This window comes from Uranotaenia lowii, chromosome 3 (genome assembly GCF_029784155.1).
Source record: "Uranotaenia lowii strain MFRU-FL chromosome 3, ASM2978415v1, whole genome shotgun sequence".
Classification (NCBI taxonomy): Eukaryota; Metazoa; Arthropoda; class Insecta; order Diptera; family Culicidae; genus Uranotaenia; species Uranotaenia lowii.
In genome coordinates this window covers 119,316,558-119,340,888 of record NC_073693.1, presented here as the reverse complement: position 1 = coordinate 119,340,888, position 24,331 = coordinate 119,316,558, and the positions used below count along the sequence as shown (strand labels likewise).

At 39.2% G+C, this 24,331-nt stretch overlaps 1 protein-coding gene across 1 annotated transcript in view; it reads left to right on the top strand.

Moving 5' to 3' along the window:
* Window positions 1-17,467: 17,467 nt before the first annotated feature.
* LOC129752551 (poly(rC)-binding protein 2) overlaps window positions 17,468-24,331 on the top strand; it is a 178,490-nt gene continuing 171,626 nt past the window's right edge. The window contains exons 1-4 of the mRNA XM_055748325.1: window positions 17,468-17,479; window positions 18,323-18,439; window positions 18,568-18,664; window positions 19,196-19,359. Coding sequence (XP_055604300.1) covers window positions 17,468-17,479; window positions 18,323-18,439; window positions 18,568-18,664; window positions 19,196-19,359 — 390 coding nt within the window. The remainder of the gene's footprint in view (window positions 17,480-18,322; window positions 18,440-18,567; window positions 18,665-19,195; window positions 19,360-24,331) is intronic.

The following is a 24,331-nucleotide window of genomic DNA, read 5'->3' as shown; positions in this document are numbered from 1 at the left end:
CCTTGCGACGATTCAAAACGGAGTTCTAACTGCGAACTTGAAATTATTCCGTTTTTTTTCTACCCGCTGAAAAAAACTCTGTGTTGGGTTGACTTCAATTGATACATTTATTTGAGTCCTTGCTCGAAACTCCGAAAAACGAACCAGTCTTTGCTTTCTTTTATGATCGGAAAAATCGAAAAAAGCTAAATGTTGAGTTCACTTGTCTAACATAATTTTGCGTATGCCAATTCAATTTTGAGAATGTACAGCTCAATTTAGAGTTTGAAATCGAGAGCGTGTAGACGGAGAAAAAAGTAGGCCAGATGCAGCGTATATGTTAACAAAGGTGTGCCTTCGCCAACTACTTCATTCAACAACTAATATAATTTATGTACAAGAGAGAGAGCCGTTAAAAACTCGTTTAAGCATAAATTCATACATTTCTTACGACTTTATTCTCAGATTATTTCTATCACCATTTGCTGACGCCCAAATCTTTTAAATTTGTCGGAAATATTTATAACTTTCAATCGAAATCTTTACCAACACATGCAAATTTAGCTAAATGGCTTTACCTGTAATATTCCCATTCATTCAACTTGCTTGTTATGGTATTTTTTCATTGATAAGACAAAATAACTAGAATTTACTTCGAAAGATTAGCGGTTTTTTTCATCGTAAAATTTTCTAAAACCTTCAACGAGAATAAGGATTTATTCGGTACCTTGGTCATGGTACAGGAAGGTTTTTAAGCTTTAGCAAAGCTGAGAAACGACAAGTGAGATGATCGTTCGAATTTCAATTATATAATTACCACTGTTTTATTTAATGAATTTCGAAAACTGTTAAGAGGATAAAAGATTAAGTTAAAATTTAAGGGACTGTTTTTTTTTCTAGCAAAATCTCCGATGAATGAATCGCCATCACTATTAAGCTGCTTGCTTTACTGATTCTTGCAATTTCCAATTTATGCGGTTTTAATGTTTTGTAGATTCATAATAATCTGTAGGAAACATTTTTCAAAAGCATCAATAATCACTTTGACATGGGAATTCCACTGCACGCTTTTACATACCAGGTGTCTGGACACAGTTTATAAATTCGAACGTGAAATAAAAATAGATTGCACAGCATTTTCATTCCAAAATCATCAAGACAAAACAATCGCGATGTTATTCAAGAGCAAACGAAAAAAAATTTCCGGAAGTCTGTTTTACTTGCAAAAGAACGTTAACATGTGTACCCATGTCAAGACATGTGAAGTCCCTTATGATCAAAAGCAATATGACTTTGTACGCATGTAAATGCAAACACACAACGCAAACAACAAAAAATGGAATTTCACGTGTATTTCACCTGGAAAAACTTGTAAATTATAAAGCATGTAATGACCAGTAAACTGGTGTACATGTAATGACACATAACGTGAACAAATTGGCGAATTCACATGTAATGTCACATTGCATTTTTTAAACTGTGCGATTTTAGTGAATGGAGATTTACATGAAACATGGTTTTAAATTTACATGAAATCACCCGATTCCTTTCTACCTATGCTCTTACACGTAAGGTTACATGAATTTTCTAAACTGTGGCTATTTGTTTGTGTTTTGTACATGTCTCTTCAAGCGATTTACGTTTTCGCTTTCAAAAACTTAGAATTACGTGAAATGTAGTATTACATTTTTTTTTCTGTGAGTGTAAAACCTTAGAAATCCCATGGTATTTTTTTCGGATGACAATAGATATCAAAAATCTAACCTTAGAGGAATCTTAAATAAAGGCCTTTCAACATTGGTCAAAATCATCATCATTGAATTTGTTCATAAATTTTTGGAATGTATAGTTGAAATAATAAAATTAGTTTTAATACTTTTTAAGTAAGCCTTATGTTTTATTTTATAAAGAGTGGAAACTTTGCAAACCCATCAAAATGAAAAAAAAAATAGGTTAACATTGTATGCAATCGAAAGAACGTTAAATATCTTGAGGTCAAAGTCTAAAATTGATATAACTCGACTCTGCTGACGCATTTTTGATTCGATTTTCAGGTCATGGTCGTCTCCCCGTCGAAAGCATCAGGTGTGCTGCACACACCGCACAATTATGTGTGTGGGATGTGTTGAAGCACTATCGGAGCCGCCTGCAAAATATTAATAACACCTGTAAGAAAATGCGCCATAAAAAATTTCGCAAGCTTTTCGATCTACACAAGGTTCCATTGCCCCCGAAAGTGAATGAAACAAGGTGGAACGTCTGGTTCACACTTCTGAAATATTTAAAAAATATTAAAGAAAGTACGTTTTTCGAAATTTTGGAAAGTCAGGAAAAATCTTTTGGTAACAATTTTTTAATTCAATTGGATTCTATTTTTCAATACAGAACTAGAATCCAAGTCAAAAACGATTTTATAAATACATTTTATTTATTTTGTTCAAATTTTTCAGACCTTTCCCGCCACTGGATATTTGTGTTTAACTTCACAGAGGCGTTTGAACCAGTTTACAAACTGACCATAAAACTGCAGAAGGAACAAGTACCACTTTCAGATTTGTATTCGTATTGGCTGATATGCCAGTCGGAACTAAACAAAATCAAAAGCACAAATCATTTAGCTGACCATTTGTTCCACGCACTAGGGAATCGGTTTAAAAAGTTGAGCAGCAACATAATTTTTAAAGCGTGCTGTTTTATAGATCCACGCTTCAACTTTGCTGGTTCAGGAAGGCTAAGTTTTGAAGACAAGGCGCTAGTGAAGGTTAAAAATTCAATTTTTTAAACTCAATAATTTTAATTTCATTTAAATCTTTACAGAACTATTTCATGTCGCTTAACCGTGTGATAGACGAATTAGCTCGCACAGAAAATGCATCCGAAACGATAAACACACCGCATGAGGCAATGCAGGAGGCTTGTGACGTGGATGATTTTATCTCCGACTTATTCCACGAGGGTGGCAACAATTCGCGCTCAACAATGTTGACCGACAGCATGTTGACCGAATTGACGAAACTTGAAAATCGTGCGAAGGTTAATATCGGCGCTTCGCAAACGCAACCGTTTGATGTATTCAACTACTGGAACGAGCAACGGTACACGTATCCAAAAATGCATAAAATGGCGAGAGTAGTGCTATCAGCACCTTCAACGCAAGTTTCGGTTGAGCGGTTGTTCAGCCGCTTGAAGGACCTTCTCACCGACAAACGAATGCGCATGGATAGCGAAATAATGATGAACCTCCCAGACAACCATTTAGTGGGTATTTCGAATTTGCAACGCAAATATACGTGCAAATATACGTGTAAACATATCGTATATAATGTAGCAAAACCAGTATATACATATCATTTTGGAGGCCATATAGGTACATCAGCAAACATATTCTGGATTTGGATTGTATTAAATTACGCTTTGCACGACTTGTCATGCGCATCATTTACGACTACCCTGATTCTTTTTGGAATATACTATGACAATTCACATCATCATATAGATGATTAAGGTTGTAATATACGACATTTTTCGTAACAATATGGAAAGTTTGACGACATATTTGGTCGTCTTTTGCGACTTGAGTGCAGGGCTCTCATTTTCCGTCAGTTGAAAAAAAATAATTTTTTTTTGGGATTTTAAACCAATTGGATTAATCATCCCCAAAAAATAACAAAAATAAGATTGTTTCAAAGAAATGTGTTTTTTTGCTGTCAAATTCAAGTTTATATCGTACACATTTATTATTTGCCTGATTGCTGATTTTTTTCCACGTTCATGAATTTATTGTTAGCGCCTGGACTTGATCCCCTGACGATTCGATCAGCAGCTCATGATGGTTCCTCGACGCTATCTGGAATATATAAATTCAAGGGGATTTGCTTCAAAGGCATTAAACCAAAAGCAAATCGTATATTTCTTTAGCTTTAATCTTTTAAATCGTAGAACACGTCATCGATGATCTAAAAATAGACCAACATTTTGAAGCCTCCTTTAATACGATTCCAATCATCGATGTCCCATTATCATAAACGATTTTATTGAACTTTTTTGTATTCTTTTACGATTGCCAGCAAATACGTTTTACGAAAATCAGACATGCGAATTAATTTGCAAAGGTATACGATTGCATGCACATTATTACGAATCAATGCAGTTATATACGTTTTATATTTCGAATTATTTTATGCATAGCACGACAAAATCTCTCAGTCACGGCCTTTCATCGTATATCGGTAGTTTCACGGATTTTTTGCAAATTGTCGTACACAAAGGTCGAGTTCATATGTACATAAATACGAGTCTCTCTTCTTGTCGTAATAAAATCATGCAATGCTTTAAAAAACGATAAAGAATATGCATGGACCGCACATGGTAGGTACAGATATACGAAAATGAGTATAAATAACATTCTATACGATGTAATCTGTAAAAGAAAATACGACTTCTGGTTGTCTGGGCTGATGATGCTTAAAGCTAATAAGGATTTGTTGCACGATGTCGTGAAAGACCTTGAACTAGTTTTGTTTTAAATAGAATATATATAATTTTACATTAAGTTTGAATCATTTATGACTAATGACTATTATAAATAAAAAAAGCTGTCTGTCACTATAAATTTATATTTTTTAATCCGAACAAAAAGGAAAGTATTGAGTCTAAAACATAGATGCGGTATTTTTTAAACATTAGCCTCACAAATATGCAAAAAAGGTAACGAAAATATCAATTTCAAAAATATATGTATATGTTTTTAAATAGGGGAGATTGGGGTAACGTAGGCCATGGGGAAACGTGGGCCACTCTAAATATCTCAGCTGTGGTTTAGATAAAAATCCCAATCCAACTGTCATCGTCGTCGCTTTGCGTAATCATTTTTTTCTTATGTTGTTGACTCATGTACGCATCACATGCTTCTTTTATGTAAAAATATACTTAAATAATTAAACAAGCACCCGCAAAATTGCATCCGTTGCGCAATGAGAAATAAACAATTCAAGAAAAAACCTATCAAGACTTGAAAACTTTGAATAAAAATACACCTATCTTATGTAAATTTTTCTGGGAAATCGAATGGTGGCTGTTTGAGCCACCGCACGATTCGGCACATGGAGTTATGGCTATTTTTACCCACAATTCCCCTACATTTTTTTATTATTTAAAAAAAAGCATGTTCGGACTTCAAAATTTTGAACCAAATGAGACGAAACTTATGTGATTTTTTTTCAAGAAATTGAATGGAGGCTGTTTGAGCGATCGCACGATCCAGAAAATGAAGCTATGGCTATTTTTCTCTCAATTCCCCAACATTTTTCAAGTAGTTAAGAAAACGCATGTTCGGACTTGAAAATTTTGAACTAAATAAGACCTATCTTGTGTGGAATCCAACAAAGGCTGTTTGAACAACCGCACGCTTCAGAAAATTGAGTAATGGCTGTTTTTACCCTAAATTCCCCTACAATTTTCAATTATTTCAGAAAAAAAACATGTTCGAACTTGAAAACTTTGAACCATATGGAACGCATCTAAAGTGATTTTTTCCGATAAATCTAACGAAGCCTATTTGAGCCACCGCACGGATTGGAAACTGGAGTTATGGCTGTTTTACCCTCAATTTCCCAACATTTTTCAAATATTTCAGAAAAAAAACCATGTTCAGACTTGAATTTTTTGAACAAAATGGGACAAATCTTGTATGGTTTTTTTTTTGAGGAATGCAACGAAGCCTGTTTGAGTCATCGCACGCGTTAAAAACGGGAGTTCTGGCTGTTTCACCCTCAATTCCTTGACATTTTTCAAATAGTCAGAAAAAGCACGTTCGGACTCTCACAAGATACGCACCATTTGGTTGAAAATTTTCAAGTCAGAACTTGCTTTTTTTTCACAAATAATTGAAAAATGTGGGGGAATTGAGAGTAAAAACGGCTATAAATCCATTTTCCGAAACGTGCGGTGGCTCAAATAGCCTCCATTGGATTTAAAAAAAAAATGCATAAGATAAGTCTCATTTGGTTCAAAATTTTGAAGTCCGAACATGCTTTTTCTGGAATATTTGTAAAATGTTGGGAAATTTAGGGTAGAACAGCCATAACTCCAATCTTCAATCCGCGGTGGCTCAAATATGCTTCGTTGGATTTCTAGAAAAGAATCACATAATCACATTTTCAAGTCCAAGTGAATTCCTTAGAAAAATACTAAACATGTCCGAACATGCTTTTTCCAACTATTTGAAAAATGAAAGGGAATTGAGGGCAAAACAGCCATAACTCCTGTTTCCAATGCGTGCGGTGCCTCAAATAGGCTTCGTTGAATTCCTTGGAAAAAAACCACACAAGATTCGTTCCATTTTATTCTAAGTTTTAAAGTCTGAAATTATTTTTTCCGAAAAATGAGGGTAAAATAGCCATAACTCCAGTTTCCAATCCAGGCGGTGGCTCAAACAGGCTTCATTGGATTTCCCGTAAAAAATTGCATTAGATAAGTCTTATTTGGTTAAAAGAAAATTCAAGTCCGAACATGATACACAAGATAGGTTCATTTTTATTCAAAGTTTTGAAGACTAAATAAGTTTTTTTCTGGGTTTACAAAATATAGGGGAATTAGTGGTTAAAAAGGCCCTATAACATCTGAAACTATGTCTAATCGCTTCTATAGATATTTTCACTAAAGGAAAGAGGGAACCTATTGAATTTCTTCACGGTTTATACCCATTGTGCGTTGAAATCCTAAAGTACATAATAAAAATATGCTCATACCCATGATCTTAGTTATGTCATGTACTATCACGTTGAAAAAAAATTGTTGATGAAATATCAACCAATTTGCGAATCATTGCTTGTGGGGAATCGTAAGCCACATTTTTTGGGGTAACTTGGGCCACCTTTATTTTGGTGTTTTTATACACATTCAGAACTCAAAATATTTTATAACTATATGTTAAGCTTTCTTATGCCAAATGAAGAGTTTTGAAAAATGTTTTGTCCATTTTTTCTAATGCGATAGAGACGAACAAAAATCCTTTATATGGAATTTTGCCGAAAAGCTCGCGTGCCAGGTTCTAGGAACTATTCGATCATACACAACTCTCATTTTATGTCCTCATCTGGAATTACTTTAAAATAAGTAAATGAATTATGAAATTTAAATTTTCTATCAACTCATAAACTTTGCACACTATCTAATCAATTTGGATTTGGTGGCCCACGTTTCCCCACAGTTTTTCAAAATCAAAAAAAAAGTGGCCCATGATACCCCAGTCTCACTCTATCTCTTAATTACTGTCATAAGTTTTTTGATCAATTGAATTCCAAATGAAAAAGCGTTCAAATTTCAAACTTTTTTAAATGAAGCACTTGGTTATCACCTTAAGAGGCCAGAGCCGGGGAAATAACAGGCCCAGAGTGGGGGGTTTGTTGAAAAGAAAATGATATAATTGTCATTAAAATTTATAAGTAACAATCCTGACATAGAACATATGCCACAACCTCGAAAACTAATTCCTGTTTCAAAGTTCTGCCACATTTTTTCAAAACTTTCTAACTTTTTATTGAAATTCAGTTCTGAACATGAAATTTTAAGTTACATTACACTCATTGCAAAGGTTCTGGTTCCAAATAATTGAAATCAATATCATGCTTCTGTATTTCATGTTTGAATTCTGTGTTTCAGATTTCATATTATGAATTATGTTTCTAGATTAGAAAGTTGAATTTGAGTTTATTCTACGAGTTTTGCTTACCGAAAAACGTGAATTTTATTTTTTTTTAAACATCCACAGGATTTCAATAATGGAACTGATTACTAGGATTCTAGATCTCTAGTTATTTACATTGTTAGTTAGTAAGAATAGAATATTTTTAAGACTTTGAAAGCTTTCTTTATAGAACTTATTCTATGCTCAACAATGTTCCAGGCATAACTCAGAATTCTATAAGTTTTCATTTGTGGATAATGTTTCATCTAAAAGAGAATGTTAGTTACAATGTCATTTTACAATTATTTCGTACTAAGCCAGATTGCCAACATATGACGAAAAGTTTTCACTTTGCTTAACTGTAGATGAAGCTTAAGCTGAAAATTTGAATGTGATGATTTTAGTTTTTAGTTTCCTTTGAAATAAATATTGAAATAGTTGGTTGTCAAAACGCTTTCTAAGCAGCTGAATGGCCACTATATAATTCTAAGTTTTCATTTTTTTTAAAGTATTCTTCAACCAAATCTAGTTTTTTTAAACTTATTAAGACCTTTGTTTTCTTTTGCCACATTTAAAAAAAAAATCAGAAAAAAACTTAAGTTATTTTTACTGCAGAAAAATTTCAAACTTTAAGTCTAGATTGTGCATTAAACTAAATGTTAAGCCCTTATATTCCAGACACGTTTCTAAGACCATGCCTTAGGGTACTTATGGGTGTCCATTTTTTCATGAAAACGAAATCAGATTGAAAAAAGCTTAACATTGTTTTCATTGACAGAAAGTACCAAAATTATGAAGATATTCATTTTAAAGTAAAGCATATTTTGCTTAAATTATTGATAAATTACTAATATTTATAAAGACTCAAATAGGTAAGGTGAAATTTGACTTACATAAGCGATTGATATGTCCCACATGTCCTGTTTGTCAGACGCCCGAAGCTCCTCTTCTGGTAGGGAAATGCCGCCTTGAGCGTACGCTGGTACTTCCATATTGGGTACAGGCCAGTATGTCTTCCTAGATCTAGCAATTTTTTGCGGCGACTGGAGCGGCTGCACATCTTTAAGCGGCCTTGCTACCGGCTGCCTTCGTGTATTTTCGAAGAAATGTTTAGTTTGCTTGACGAACATAAAAACCTGTTGGGAACAAATTAAATATTAAAAATTTTATAATAAAACGAGGAGTTGCTACCTTCTGATGCTTCGAAATTCAGCTTCAGGTGCTTTGCAATCCGGGAAATAGCCAACGAAACACGCTTTATTTGTTACGCAAAGGAGAAATTGAAAACACATTTCACACAAGCTGGATCAATCACTCACTCAATTTCTGAACCTATCACTTCTGATCCAAGCCGTCTATGATCCGCCGAGCGTGACACTCATTGGTGAGATACCGATTGGTTTATATAGTGCTGCTCTGTTTTGACAGCAAGCATCGTGCGATGTTTTTCTTTCTCATCGATGATTTCAGTGACAGAAGATCTGATTGGATCAACAACACCGAACAAAACATTTCGTATGTTTCGCATTCAGTTGAGAATTCCAATCAGAAACACTCAGTGATAATGAGTGATATTCAGAACACTGGTTGAGAAAACATGTAAAGATTGCTGATTCTATCAAAAACTATCAGTCTGCGCTGAAGCTAATGAGCAGTCTTCTATCAAAAATTTTATCACTGGCCTTCTATTGAATGGAATCTAATCTTTTATAGATTAACTGTAAGATTTACTGTAAACTGTTCATTTTGATTCGTGCGCTTAGACATGATGGGACACCCTATAATCCTTTTTTTAGCGGCTACGTAACATAAACAATTTTCGCCATAAAACTTTTTTTAGCGGCTACGTAACATAAACAATTTTCGCCATAAAACCTCAAAGCTCGTTAACCTTTCAATCCGAGCAAAAACGACACATTTTAGCTTTTTCAAACTATACACATGAAGCGACTCCAGGAAAAAAGTAGGTTGGCTGCTACAATAACGTATTCCAAGTCTCCAGAGAGTAATTCACCCATCGCAGTTTTCGCTGTCTACACGCGCCTCTGTTCCTCAGCAGATCAAAGCTTTTGGCGGCGCGGCAGCTTTGCTCTGCTTCTGGGTGCCACAGAGAGTGTGATTGACAATTTGCCTAATAGCGACAGATTGGAAAAGTACACACACTCACTCACCTACATTTGTGCTCGAAATTGAAATTGATTTGTCAACGAGATCAGCTGCTGGTGTTGTTGTTATTTACGTTTTAGTTGAGTTGTTCCATGGCTTCGCGATTTCAGATTTTTTCTCTGCAACTGCACTCTACACAGTCAGTTCCATTCACCAACCCGGCAACGTATTGGGTGATTGACGTTTGAAACTAAATCTCGAAATTCGCGGGAAATGTGGATCCGTTTTACGACGTATCCACGGATAGCGCGAGGCTTGCCATTTAGTTCCATGTTATGGTTGGTGAACCAACAGTTGTGCAATTTTTTTTTTGTCATCGATAGTTTTGAAAATATTCTACATTAACAGAAAAATAATTTTGCAAAAGTCGTTGTTTTTGATTTTTAATCAAAAATTTGTCAAAAAAATTTTTTTAACATGTGTCACAAAAGCTGCAGCAACCATCAATGAATGGTTGCTAACACCCGGTTAGAATGTTGAGCGAAACATCATGGAGGTATTGTGTGTGAAACTGATTCTAGAAAAGGATCATCATAGCACAATGACAGGTGCGTAAGGATATTGCCTAAACTCCTCCGGCCTAGGTTAGAATGTACCAGCCCGAACTGAATGGATGCCTGGATGTATCCGGGATTTTGCTGACAAGAGCAGAAATATGGTTCAGCTACTATCTCTAATCAGCTTTCCGACACATCACAGGTTGCAATGGAAGGTGGATTAGCAACAACCAACATCATGCTGCTACTGCAAGTGCTTTCCTGGATGTAGGATGATGCTCTCTACTCTCTACATTGTGAAATTTGATCTTCCCTTGATGGACAGACGCCATCGGGGCTGCTCTCGGATTCCGCTTTTCATTTCAGGCTGCAAGTAATGGGTTGTTAAAATTATTTAAAGCCCTGCTGAGGCCTCTGAATGATTGAAGCTTAAGGTGAAAGCTTTATTCTGGTAAGAGTTGTATGTTTGAAATAAAATTCCTTCAATTAAATGATGAAACGTTGTCAAAAACTTCGTTTTGTCATGAATGATAGGTCGATAAATTATAAGTTGATAAAAATCACTAATACCTAAATTGTATCAGCTCTGCATATTTTCGCAAATTTTGTAAGAAACTCCACTGTTCTTAAAATGGTAAAAATGGGCGATTTTAATATTTGAATATATGGAAAACTCGAAAATTTGTTCAAAAAAGGTGGTTTTTTATGGTCTTTCTTGAAAATTTAGATCTCACCCGATGCGAATGAAATATACAAATATGGAGCTCACTGGAAATTCGTCTGGCTACAACTTTGTCGAAGACGGTAAACCGGTAAGAGTAGCGAGAAAATAATTTTTTATTTTTCATTAAATTTCTGTCTGTCTGTCTGTCTGTCTGTCTGTCTGTCTGTCTGTCTGTCTGTCTGTCTGTCTGTCTGTCTGTCTGTCTGTCTGTCTGTCTGTCTGTCTGTCTGTCTGTCTGTCTGTCTGTCTGTCTGTCTGTCTGTCTGTCTGTCTGTCTGTCTGTCTGTCTGTCTGTCTGTCTGTCTGTCTGTCTGTCTGTCTGTCTGTCTGTCTGTCTGTCTGTCTGTCTGTCTGTCTGTCTGTCTGTCTGTCTGTCTGTCTGTCTGTCTGTCTGTCTGTCTGTCTGTCTGTCTGTCTGTCTGTCTGTCTGTCTGTCTGTCTGTCTGTCTGTCTGTCTGTCTGTCTGTCTGTCTGTCTGTCTGTCTGTCTGTCTGTCTGTCTGTCTGTCTGTCTGTCTGTCTGTCTGTCTGTCTGTCTGTCTGTCTGTCTGTCTGTCTGTCTGTCTGTCTGTCTGTCTGTCTGTCTGTCTGTCTGTCTGTCTGTCTGTCTGTCTGTCTGTCTGTCTGTCTGTCTGTCTGTCTGTCTGTCTGTCTGTCTGTCTGTCTGTCTGTCTGTCTGTCTGTCTGTCTGTCTGTCTGTCTGTCTGTCTGTCTGTCTGTCTGTCTGTCTGTCTGTCTGTCTGTCTGTCTGTCTGTCTGTCTGTCTGTCTGTCTGTCTGTCTGTCTGTCTGTCTGTCTGTCTGTCTGTCTGTCTGTCTGTCTGTCTGTCTGTCTGTCTGTCTGTCTGTCTGTCTGTCTGTCTGTCTGTCTGTCTGTCTGTCTGTCTGTCTGTCTGTCTGTCTGTCTGTCTGTCTGTCTGTCTGTCTGTCTGTCTGTCTGTCTGTCTGTCTGTCTGTCTGTCTGTCTGTCTGTCTGTCTGTCTGTCTGTCTGTCTGTCTGTCTGTCTGTCTGTCTGTCTGTCTGTCTGTCTGTCTGTCTGTCTGTCTGTCTGTCTGTCTGTCTGTCTGTCTGTCTGTCTGTCTGTCTGTCTGTCTGTCTGTCTGTCTGTCTGTCTGTCTGTCTGTCTGTCTGTCTGTCTGTCTGTCTGTCTGTCTGTCTGTCTGTCTGTCTGTCTGTCTGTCTGTCTGTCTGTCTGTCTGTCTGTCTGTCTGTCTGTCTGTCTGTCTGTCTGTCTGTCTGTCTGTCTGTCTGTCTGTCTGTCTGTCTGTCTGTCTGTCTGTCTGTCTGTCTGTCTGTCTGTCTGTCTGTCTGTCTGTCTGTCTGTCTGTCTGTCTGTCTGTCTGTCTGTCTGTCTGTCTGTCTGTCTGTCTGTCTGTCTGTCTGTCTGTCTGTCTGTCTGTCTGTCTGTCTGTCTGTCTGTCTGTCTGTCTGTCTGTCTGTCTGTCTGTCTGTCTGTCTGTCTGTCTGTCTGTCTGTCTGTCTGTCTGTCTGTCTGTCTGTCTGTCTGTCTGTCTGTCTGTCTGTCTGTCTGTCTGTCTGTCTGTCTGTCTGTCTGTCTGTCTGTCTGTCTGTCTGTCTGTCTGTCTGTCTGTCTGTCTGTCTGTCTGTCTGTCTGTCTGTCTGTCTGTCTGTCTGTCTGTCTGTCTGTCTGTCTGTCTGTCTGTCTGTCTGTCTGTCTGTCTGTCTGTCTGTCTGTCTGTCTGTCTGTCTGTCTGTCTGTCTGTCTGTCTGTCTGTCTGTCTGTCTGTCTGTCTGTCTGTCTGTCTGTCTGTCTGTCTGTCTGTCTGTCTGTCTGTCTGTCTGTCTGTCTGTCTGTCTGTCTGTCTGTCTGTCTGTCTGTCTGTCTGTCTGTCTGTCTGTCTGTCTGTCTGTCTGTCTGTCTGTCTGTCTGTCTGTCTGTCTGTCTGTCTGTCTGTCTGTCTGTCTGTCTGTCTGTCTGTCTGTCTGTCTGTCTGTCTGTCTGTCTGTCTGTCTGTCTGTCTGTCTGTCTGTCTGTCTGTCTGTCTGTCTGTCTGTCTGTCTGTCTGTCTGTCTGTCTGTCTGTCTGTCTGTCTGTCTGTCTGTCTGTCTGTCTGTCTGTCTGTCTGTCTGTCTGTCTGTCTGTCTGTCTGTCTGTCTGTCTGTCTGTCTGTCTGTCTGTCTGTCTGTCTGTCTGTCTGTCTGTCTGTCTGTCTGTCTGTCTGTCTGTCTGTCTGTCTGTCTGTCTGTCTGTCTGTCTGTCTGTCTGTCTGTCTGTCTGTCTGTCTGTCTGTCTGTCTGTCTGTCTGTCTGTCTGTCTGTCTGTCTGTCTGTCTGTCTGTCTGTCTGTCTGTCTGTCTGTCTGTCTGTCTGTCTGTCTGTCTGTCTGTCTGTCTGTCTGTCTGTCTGTCTGTCTGTCTGTCTGTTACATTGGATGTTATTCTCTGATCAATGAATAGAAATGTACATAACTTGCCTTTTAAAAACTTATAAAACTGTTACATTGCTTGATTTTTTCTCAAATTATGGTTTGAGACCCCTCTCTCTCACTGGAAGGGGGAGGGGGTCTATCAAAGAAAAGAGAAATGTTGTCATAGCTGATCAAGCAAATCAAATCAATTTTGGCATGGGAGGATATTTTGGTACGAGAAATGTTTCTATGAATATTTGATACCCCTCCTTCCTTCCAGTGGGGAGATAGGAAGGGAAGAGGGAGGCTCGCCTACATTTTTTTTTACATAAATCGAGAATTATTGAATCTAATGGAACCAAATATGGCATGGGAGGGTTTCGGAAAACAAGAAATGATTCCATGATTATGTCAGACCCCTCCCTTCTTCCAGTAGAGATGAAGGAAGCGAGGAGGGTGGTTTCCATACAATTTTCCTTGCATAATTTGAGAACTATTCAAGCAAACGGAACCAAATTTGGCTTGATAGGGTATTTGGGTACGGGAAATGGTTCTATAGATAGTTGGTTCCCCTCTCTCCTTCCAGTGGAGAGATAGAAAGGGGGGGGGGGGGCTCCTTTACAATTATCAGAATAACTGGAAAACTTATCAAGCAAATGGAACCAAATTTTGTATGGGAAAGTATTTGAATACGAGAAATGTTGCTATGATATTTTGAGATCCTGTTCTTTCAGTGGGAAAACTTTAAAGGAAGAGGATGCTCCCATACAATCTTTTACATTATTTGAGAATTTATTCACTTTAGTTGGCAAATCTAACAAACAAAAAATAACGAACGCCTCCAAAACGAAGTTTTTGAGCAAGTTTTATAAAAAGAACTATGAAAGGTTTTTTGGAGGCCAAAAATACGATTCAAAATTCGTCGATTAGTTTTGATAAAAAAAAATTTTCAATATTTCTTTAAATTTTTGTTGAGAAATTTATAGATTTTGAGAAATATTGCCCGGATTTATGGTGGTCAGTTTTGAAATCAAATGCAGTCTTAGGTAAAGTTGCAGCTAGAGAATTTTCCAGTTAGCTCCATATATTGGAATTTGATTTTCAATGCATGAGGGCAAAATATTCAGAAAAAAAATTTAAAAATTCCGCTGGGGCGCTCAAAGCACTCGGATGCCAATTTTTGGTCTGTTGTGTTGACCAACTACTACTGAACTTCGGCTTTATTTCTTCATGATTTTTGAAAGTTACGTTGGACTTAATACATGTCCACCCGAGTCATTTGAGTGATTTAAGCTTATATGGACTGTTACGATAATTTCAAATATACTATAAAATAACTGACATTTCAAAAATCGTATAGTTTTTAACCAAATTTTGGCTGCGTACTGTTGTTTACATCCAAGTGAAGAAAGCGTTGTTATCTTTTGTTAATTTGGTGAAAAACTTCAAAGTAATGGGTAATTATCTGAAATCGAAGAAATTAAGGTGAAACCGTGCCTATATATATATATATATATATATATATTACCAAACTCATTTAGCATGATTTTCTTCAAGATTATTAATGTGATTGAATTTTTTGTTAATTATTCGGCGTACGCGAAATCATCAATTTTGCGAAAATATGGTGATTCCGTGCACCCATGGTAATTTTTTTAAAAATTTCGTCCCTTCTAGTGTCAAAGATCCCAAAAAAGACACCACGTATGCACTTATATAAACGGGGAAAAATCTCCAAAAATGTCAGGACACCGAAAAAGCAGCCAGTAAACAAGCATGATCGTTTTTTAGATTATTTTAGAAATGGAAAATGGAAGTAGAAATGCCAAAATTATGTCACCAATACTACTAGCGGTAGATAGGGATAATTTCAACTTTTTTGTATGGAACTCGGTCGTGGATCAATTTGTTTAAATGGAACATGAAAGGAGCTGTTTTTTTTAACCAATCAATGTCTGCTTAAGTAAAAGCTTATTTTTAAATCAATTTTTATGACAACCGCTTGAATATTTCAGATTTCCACTAAATTCTTTCTTTCTTTCGATCAAACTCCCTTAGAAAAAAGAAAACTCCTTCGAGTTTTTCCCCGTTACAAACTCCTTGATGAATTGTGAAAACGCTCGCAGCAATTAAACAAATCCCGATCATGATACGTGGAGCCAAGATTAATGAAGTGTGAAGATGAACCTCTCCATCTCCATCGGAAAATCTAGAAAAAACAGAGCGAGAGCTAGCAACAGAAAAAAAATCCCTCCGTAAAACCGAAACCGATTTGGAAATATCAAACATGAGCCAAAGACACAACCAAGCGGAAAATCTTCATCGAATTTGGCAACTCCCAAACGGTTTCCTCTTCTTGTTCGGTTTTCGCCGAAAACTACATTACTGTTGGCAGCGAGGACCTTCTGCGTATGTCATCCGTTCCTATTCCGGATGGTTTTTCTTCTTTGTTTGCTTGCGTGGAAGCGTCAGGGAAAAGTTTCCAACAGAATTTCCTACAGAGAGTGGTTGTCAAGTTTCGTTACCAGCAGTTTCGTGCTCATCGATTTCTTATCCGACCGAGAGATGGTATCAGCATTACCGCACATGAGTAGGCAGCACGCAAAAAGCAATACCGAAGTCCTAAGGATCTAAGAGCGTTCTCGATTCGTGTGCATTTGTTTTCCCAAGTTGCTGCTACTGCTGCCTCATAGTAGAAAAGAACGATTTTCGTGCGTGATTTGTTCCGTCTGTCGTCGTTGGTTTTCTTGCTATTCGATGATGGGGGGAAGCAAATCGTTCCAGATCGTTTAGCAATGTACTCTAGAAGTTGGGCTATGAGATTGTGACTCATCCTCGGTCCTCGGTGGATATAAGGAGTGTTTTATTGGATTTGAGGAAATATTCGATATCACACGCTGGATAACGGCATAGACTTTGGGAACTACTCATAAAGTTGACAGCTTGATTGGCGGGGTGCGCGTCTATTGCGTACGGCGGGCTAAACGGAAAGTTGTTGTTTGTATCTCCAGGGAAATCAGGTTGGAAATATTGACGAGAGCATATCGACCGATTACCTAGAAGAGTCAATCTTTTTCGGAACAAGTGCTGATTATAGCTACGCAATCAATGCGTAATCCTCGGGTCGTTATTGCCGTTGATGAGTAAAACTTTTCCGAGAGGATAACGTCATTGCCTGGAGGAATTATCGGGATGTTTGATGATAAATCGAAATCAATCCTAGCTACCGAAATGATACTATACCGGAAAAAACCGCTCTCCAAAATAAAAAAGAAATAGTAGGTAGATATATGTTTTCAAGAATTATTGAACTTGGCAATGGCACACGATGTATGCCTTTCGAGTAAGAGATATTCACACAAGAGCTGTTTTCCAGTGTGCAAAATTACATAGCAAAATACCAATTTTTTTTAGTTTTATTAGTGACAGCGATACAGATAATATAAACGATATTCCACTGGCAAAACTGTATAGGTAAGACGTATTGATTTATTTTTATAAACCTTGCTCAAAAAATTTCGTTTTGGAGGCATACATAAAAAAAATTTACAACACATTTTTTTTTGATTTGCCAAATAAGGTGAGTAAATCCGCGCAAAACCCGATCTTTTTTTAATGAAATCCAGACAATTGGGATGGGCCGGATTGTTCCCGAATTTTGTATTAAATATCCTGATTTTAATTATTCTTCCAAGGAGTCCAACGTCTCTGGCATTCCCTGATCATAATCCGCACTGTATTTTAATCGATTCAAATTTTCTGCACCAACATCGCAACCCAAAATCAACGGATAATGGTCGAGTTAAACTTGTCTGCTTGCCCGAACAATAATAGCCACAGGAAAATAACTAAGTTAAACCGGAAGTTCCGGTGTATAAGCTTTTCACCCAAGAAGCTAGCAGGAGAGTTGTTAGCACAAACTATCCGGCGTGGTTTCAACACACATAAAGTTTCGCTTTTCCGCTACTGACCCGGATAAAAAAAACCACTAGCCGAAGAAGTCAGGACAAACTTTCGCCCCTTCCGAAATAGTTCCTTATTGCAGATATGTACTCTGTGGTAAGTTTCTTGTGGCGTGACGCTTGAAAAATCCACAACTTCCTCAACAGAACAAAAAAAAACCTGAATCTCAAGAAAAGTAACGCCATGCGGCGTAGAATAAAAACCGGGATGTTCCCCTCAAATTGTATCGCAGCGGGGGCAAAAAAATGATTTACAAAATCGAGTATTAAAATGGAATAAAACTGTCGGAAAATTATGTGCAAAATGTGCCGGGGATTCTTCCGTGTTGTTGCTGTTGTGTTTTTTTCGCGTTAAATGCCGCTGCAGCTCCTCTCCAGTCTTTCTCCTAACTCTGAGGGTTTCGCAGATTTGCTTTGCTGACGCCACCGCTCGATTCCGGGCGCGAGTTTGCCAAAGGAGTTGAAGGAGGGCAAGATAGAAAAAAAACGGCGAATGAAACGAGCTAACTTTTCTACTTAAACAAGTGATTCTCGTTTGACTTTTCCGATAAGTTTTCATCCCTTTTGGTTTGGTTTGCTTGCTCGGCTGGCTGCGTAAAATTTGCATATTCTTCTGAGAGAAAATTGTTGAGCACAAAGAGGGTTTCCGTTAAGCAATAGCTAGGGGGTAGGTAACAGGTGAGCAATGATCTGTCTTAAATTCGCCTGATAAGGTAGTTTCAAGAAACCCATGTCGAGAGGGCATTCTGAACCAATTTTTTTCTGTCAAAGTTGTATCGTTCATTTTTAGGTGTTTTGTAAAGAATCAAATCTGGCCCCCAATACACAAAAAAAGAAACTTTTCCTTAAGCCATCGCCACATTGTTCCTACGTTCGACTTTGCCAAAAAACTTTTAACTAACATATTTTCTCTCCCCGAAAACTTTTCGTTTCCACACAGTCTGGTGCAAAAATCAACATATCAGATGCATCCCACCCGGAGCGAATCGTCACGGTGTCCGGAACCCGCAGCGCCATCTACAAAGCCTTTACACTGATCACAAAGAAGTTCGAGGAGGTAAGAATGAATGGAAGACTGTCAGTCTGGTCTGGCCTTTCCTACGCCAGTAATTAAACCGCATCAAAAGTTTTCCGACCTGAAACCAACTTTTTCTCTGCTTTTCTTCCCTTTCTTTTTCTACGCAGTGGTGTACACAGTTCCAAGATAATAATACTCAACAGGGTAAAACACAGGTTCCAATTCGTCTTATCGTGCCAGCTAGTCAGTGTGGCTCTCTGATCGGTAAGTTTGATTAAAAAAAAGGTTTTAATAGATGTAACTGTTCTCTGATATTTCAACCTCAAGGTGCTATGGAAGACGAACTTTTGGGTTTTATAATGATACAAATCATCATAAAAATCACAAACAGCAGCTGAAAATTCAATTTAACTCCAATCCAGTTCTAGATTTAATTTTGTTTTATTTCACTATCAGGTTACTTTGAAATTATTATCTGAATAGTTCAGTTTTAGTTTCAGTTTAGTTTTAGCTCCGTTCCACTTCGGTATCTTTTCAGTTTTAGCTCAGTTTCAGGTTAATTCTAATTCAGTTATGCTTTAGTTAAGTCTCATTTAAGATTGCGGTCAGTTTAGATCCTATTTGAATTCAATTGTGGTTCCATTTTCTTTGAAGCTTAGTTTAAATTCAGGGCTATTTGTGTGAATGTACTCTCTGGAGCCACCAATTCTAGATGTTCCCTAAATGATACTGAAAGAGCAATACATTTGAAACGTTTTTTTTTTGTGTTTCTCTCTTCCTCCTCGATCATCGCAGGTAAAGGAGGCTCGAAAATCAAGGAAATTCGGGAAATTACAGGGTGCTCGATCCAGGTCGCCAGCGAAATGTTGCCAAACTCGACGGAACGGGCCGTGACGCTCAGTGGTTCTGCCGACTCGATCACGGCCTGCATCTACCACATCTGCTGCGTGATGCTGGAGGTAAGTTCGACTTTTTTTTTAAATTTCTGCTATCCGATAGAAATGAGCCGTTACAAATACTTTTCGTGGTCCAATAGAGAGTTTTTCTTCAACAAATTGAACGTGATTGTGACACTTTAACTCGGTAATTATTCCTTCGAAACTTTTGTTTGTTTTGCGGAAAAATACACAAAACATCCGAAACAAAAACTTTGGAACAAAACTCAAAAGTTAAATAAACCGCAAACCACACTTCTTGTTTTCCCTCCTTCCGAGCTACCAAAAAAAATCCTTAGGGCAGTTTCAATTCGCAAGCTCCCGGGCGCTATTAATTAGCATCAACGTTGTTCGGTTTCACATTTTCCGCCGGCCAAATTACAACCGCACACATATACCGTCCGTGTCCCATCTTCGCGGAACAGCTTAAAGAAAAGGTACGGGAAACAGGCGGAAAAATGAAAGTTTGCCGGTTTCCCCGAAAATTACTTCATTAAATAAATTAAGAATTAGCACTAAGCGGATTATTTCACGCGAAAAGTGGAACACAAGCCGCGAGGAAAGCGAAGGACGGAAATGAATCGTCCTTCGTTTTGCCAGGGCATCATCGCCTTGTTGTCTGTCTGTTGCTAGATCCGATTTGCGGCCAGCGAGCCTTGAGTGGCCCACGAGAAAAAAAGAGGTTGCTTTTTGAAGGAAGCTTCTGGCTTCCATTTTCACTCACCGACAATCGTTAGGTTGGTTGGCAAGTGGTAGGGCAACATCCAGAAAAGAGTCATTTGGGACCGGTTATCTTTTTTTCCATTTTCAATGTTGCTCCCGGTTTCTTCATTTGGAATCGTTTCGCTTTTGGTATCAGAGGTTGCTGTTGTTTCAAAAATGCATCCAAAGGAATAACTTTTGAAAGATCACTTGAGAAAATTTAAAAAAATTATATTTCCGCATATTTCTGATATACGAAGTTTGTAAAACCATTGATACTGAATGATGCAACTTAGTTGGCATTACTTCGTAACGACTCCAAGATTGACCTCTCTTCTTAGAGACTCAAGACCTGACTTATCCCCCTTAAGTCTCAATGGCCGATCTTTCCTCTACAGGTTAAAGTTTCGTCTCTTTTTTCTTCTTGTCTTACGGGACCCTTGATTCCAACCAATGATCTACACGTCAAAGAACGACTGTCCTATTCATACATATGCTTCAGACTGGTAGCGCTTTCAGAATCACTCACACCTTTCACAGCCACCACTTACAGGGGGTTGCCGAACTAAGCCTACCCCCATTCTGAACATGTGTAGCAAGAACACCGTCATGATCACCCCGGATGGTTACTTCCGTTAATTTTCTTCAGGAAAGAACGTAGCTTAGTACGTGGGACCTTTCAAATCTAACTACATGTAAGTGTCCGAATTAGGAGTTCACCGGGACCTATGACTTTTTCAATGAAGGTCGCAAACGAGGTCCCAGACCGCCCAAGTAGCAATATATTTGTAGATTTTATTAAGTGCACATATCAAACAAAGTATGATTGCAGATCAAGATGATTTGCGAGATTCCGTAGTTTACAGCGCACTAAAATTAATTGTCACTTCAAATCATCGCCTGCGTTCAAAGTGAGTTCCTGCGCCTTGACAAGAACCAGAGATAAATTCTGTTGGCATATTCTTCGGAGTCCTCCGTATCCCCGCAATCCGAAAAAAAAACTGACGAGTTGATAAGCTGAATCTGCTTTTGGGTACTAAATAATGTACCTCAAGAATCTGAAGAAACTGTGAAAATTCGATTATGATCTATACTTACCATGTTTCCAGTTTCTAAGCTGAAGGATTGTGGCTATAAGTTGACGTGAGCTTTGAATTCAAGTCTGTTTATAGATGTACAGACCTTTGCCTCTAGGCCACTCTTTAATCGAGTCGGAGAAAATCATCCGAGTAGTTGCGTTAAGTCCCACGAGTTTGCTGTGACAGGCGCGAGTCTTTAATAAGCTGCTCGCGATCGGCACACGAAGGGCATAAAGGTGTCAAACCTCGAATCTTGGGGTTAAGAGGTCGGACGGTCAAGAGCCGTTAGAGTTGATGTCAGACCTCGAGTCTTCAGGAGGAGAAGTTTTTGTGGTCAACCCTTTACGAAAAGAGGTTAGATCTCGAGTCACAAGAGGAGAGATCAGGCCTCAATCAGGTCTAATCAACAAGAGGAGGATTATAAGTGCTCACCTCGAGTCATTACGAGAAGAAGTCGGATCTGCAGTCGCTAGTGAAGAGATCGGGCCTTGAGTCGAGCAGAAGAGAGGTATGAGAACGTTAACTTCGAGTCTATGCGAGGAGGAGTAGGATCTCGAGTCGAAGGAAATGAGATCAGGCCTCGAGTTGGATGTCGGTTCTCAAGTCGTTAGAGGAGAGTTCAGACTTCAAGTCGTAATGATAGAGGTATTGTTGAAAATGGTCTCGTCTATGAGTTTTCCCTTGGAGCGCACTAGTTCATGGAGGGAACTTGGTCTGCGGAGTTTAGGAAGTATTCACGGATTATATCACGAGTCTTCCCATTGTACCCAAGGACCCCAAGTCGCAAACTTGGGGGACGCTGCGGCTTGCCGTGTCTTGGAATACAATCCGGGATTTACCACCTGTAGTTACCATTTAAAAAAAAGGGCCAATCTTGAATGCCGAAGTTTCAAAAGAGCTGAATCCGCAAGATCAAGGCAGTTCAGTTTATTCGCAGCAAAACATTGAATACACTCTTCCAAAAGTATTTGCTGTAGGTATCATAGCTTAGTTGGATGTCTAGTCTCGTACATCCTCCAATACTATCCGCCATACGCGTCATGATGCTTTTGTTGATACCAGTCAGTACTACTTTGGAAACGTGGATTTTTTTAATTTGGAGCTTCACTTCTTCTATCTAGAAAGTTACCCTTCGCAGAGACACCATCGCTAGGTGAAGATCTATGTATCTCTTCAATTATTCGCTTGACGTCTACAAATCCGACTATCTGCACGCCTGCTCGTTGTACATGGCGTTCCAGAAAAAAGATTCAAATATGGAACCCTGCAGAACCTATGAAGTCAAGAGACCTCAACCTTATTTTGGTGTGGCAGTTTTCCAGGAATCCTCATATTATTCAACACAAGGTATTAGGACCACGCATCTCATAAAGCGCTTTGCAATGGCTTTTCAGGTTGCTCTGATCAAGATATTCTTATCTATCTCTTATCTACACTAAGTGCAGATCGTCAATCGGTTAAAGATTTTCCCCTCTTTTTTATTAGTTGATATCCCAGGTGGTAATTTCCGGTTTACGGGTTGTATTCCAAGGCACGGCGAGCCACCGGGTCCCCCCAGTTTGCTACTCTGGGTCTATGGTTACAATGCAATGGGAAGACTCATGATATACTCCGTGTATACCTTCTACTCCTTTAACTCCACCTGGGGCTGTAGATCTATTTTCCACCAGAACTGTTTAACACACTATGATTCAAGGCAATACTCATTGACGAGACCATTTTCAGCAAAACCTCTCATTCTTACGACTCGACGTCCAAACTCTCCCACAGATTCCCACATAAACCATTCCTCTTCGTGACTCGAGGCCTGATCTCTCCTCAAAAGACTCGACCCTGACCCCTCCTCGCATCGAATCGAGGTTGACCTCTCCTCTGCACGATTCAAGGCCCGATCTCTACTCTAGCGACTTGATATCTGACCTCTCCTCGTAATGACTCGAGGTGACCACTTATACCCCTCCTCTTGTTGGTCTGATCTCTCCTCTGCTTGTCTACGAACACAAGAGATTTCAGCGGGTGTTCCAAAGGGGTCAATACTCAGCCTCGTCATGTGGAACATCACGTACGACGAGCTCTTACGAATGAGCCTCCCACCCCAAACAAGTACCATTGCAGTTGGACCGCGAGACATTAAGTAGACATGCTACACGACAGACTCAGCTTGTAAGAGTCTTGTCGACTACGTGTGTAAGATAGCGGCAATGGCCACGGCCGCACTTACACGGATGATGTCGAACTCCTCGGAAATCCGCAGTAGTAAGAGGAGGATACTGGCAAACGTGACCACGTCAATCTTGCGGTACGGAGCAGCGGCCTGAAGGCAGGCCCTGTGAATACAATGTAACCTGCAAAGACTTAGCAGCGTTCAGCGGCTGATGAACCTGCGGGTTATCAGTGGATACCGGATCATTTCATCCGAAGCCGCATGCGTAGTGGCGGGCATAATGCCCATTTCGGGTTTGCTAGAGGAGGATGTCTATTGTTACGATTCCAACACTTGGCATGCGGTCAGCGATGGGTTCACCCGGATCATGACTGCCCTGCAGAGGAGTTGGAGTCAACGGCAGTCTGCGAACGGTGTAGGATGTCTCCAGCGACGGAGAGCATCTGAGTAGTGTGCATCCTATCCCTTGATCGAAGCTTCAAAGATAAGGCATCATTTTCTGCGTAGCGGAGGGTGTCCAAGTAGTGCTGAAACTGCGGGGTTAAGACTATACATTTCTCGTAGCGTACCAACGAGTATCGAGTCGGTGTAGGATGTCGTCACTGTCGGGAAACATTCGAGTTGGGATAAAGAAGACCGGACGACCCCACGGTTTAAAGCTATAAAGATAAGGCAACATCTTCTAAGTAGCGGATGCCATGCGCCGTGTTCGTGCGTAGGATGCTCCACCTTCGGGGAGTATCCGAGTAGAGCGGTTCCCAACGACCGAATCTGCGGGGATAAGACTTGACCTTCTTCGCAGTAGAAATCGTTGGGAAAGGGTTAATCCACGATCGGCTAATACCCACGGCTAGAGTGACTCTCGAGCCATTCGAGTGGAAGTAGGAAAACGTCTTCGTTGGGAATCATCCAAGTCGTTGCGTTAAGCCCCACGCGAGTCTAGGGTAAGCTTCTCTCGACCGGCACACGATGGGCACAAAGGTGACAAACCTCGAATCCTGGAGATAAGAGGTCGGGTTTCGAGTCGTTAGAAGAGAGTCTTTATGATAAG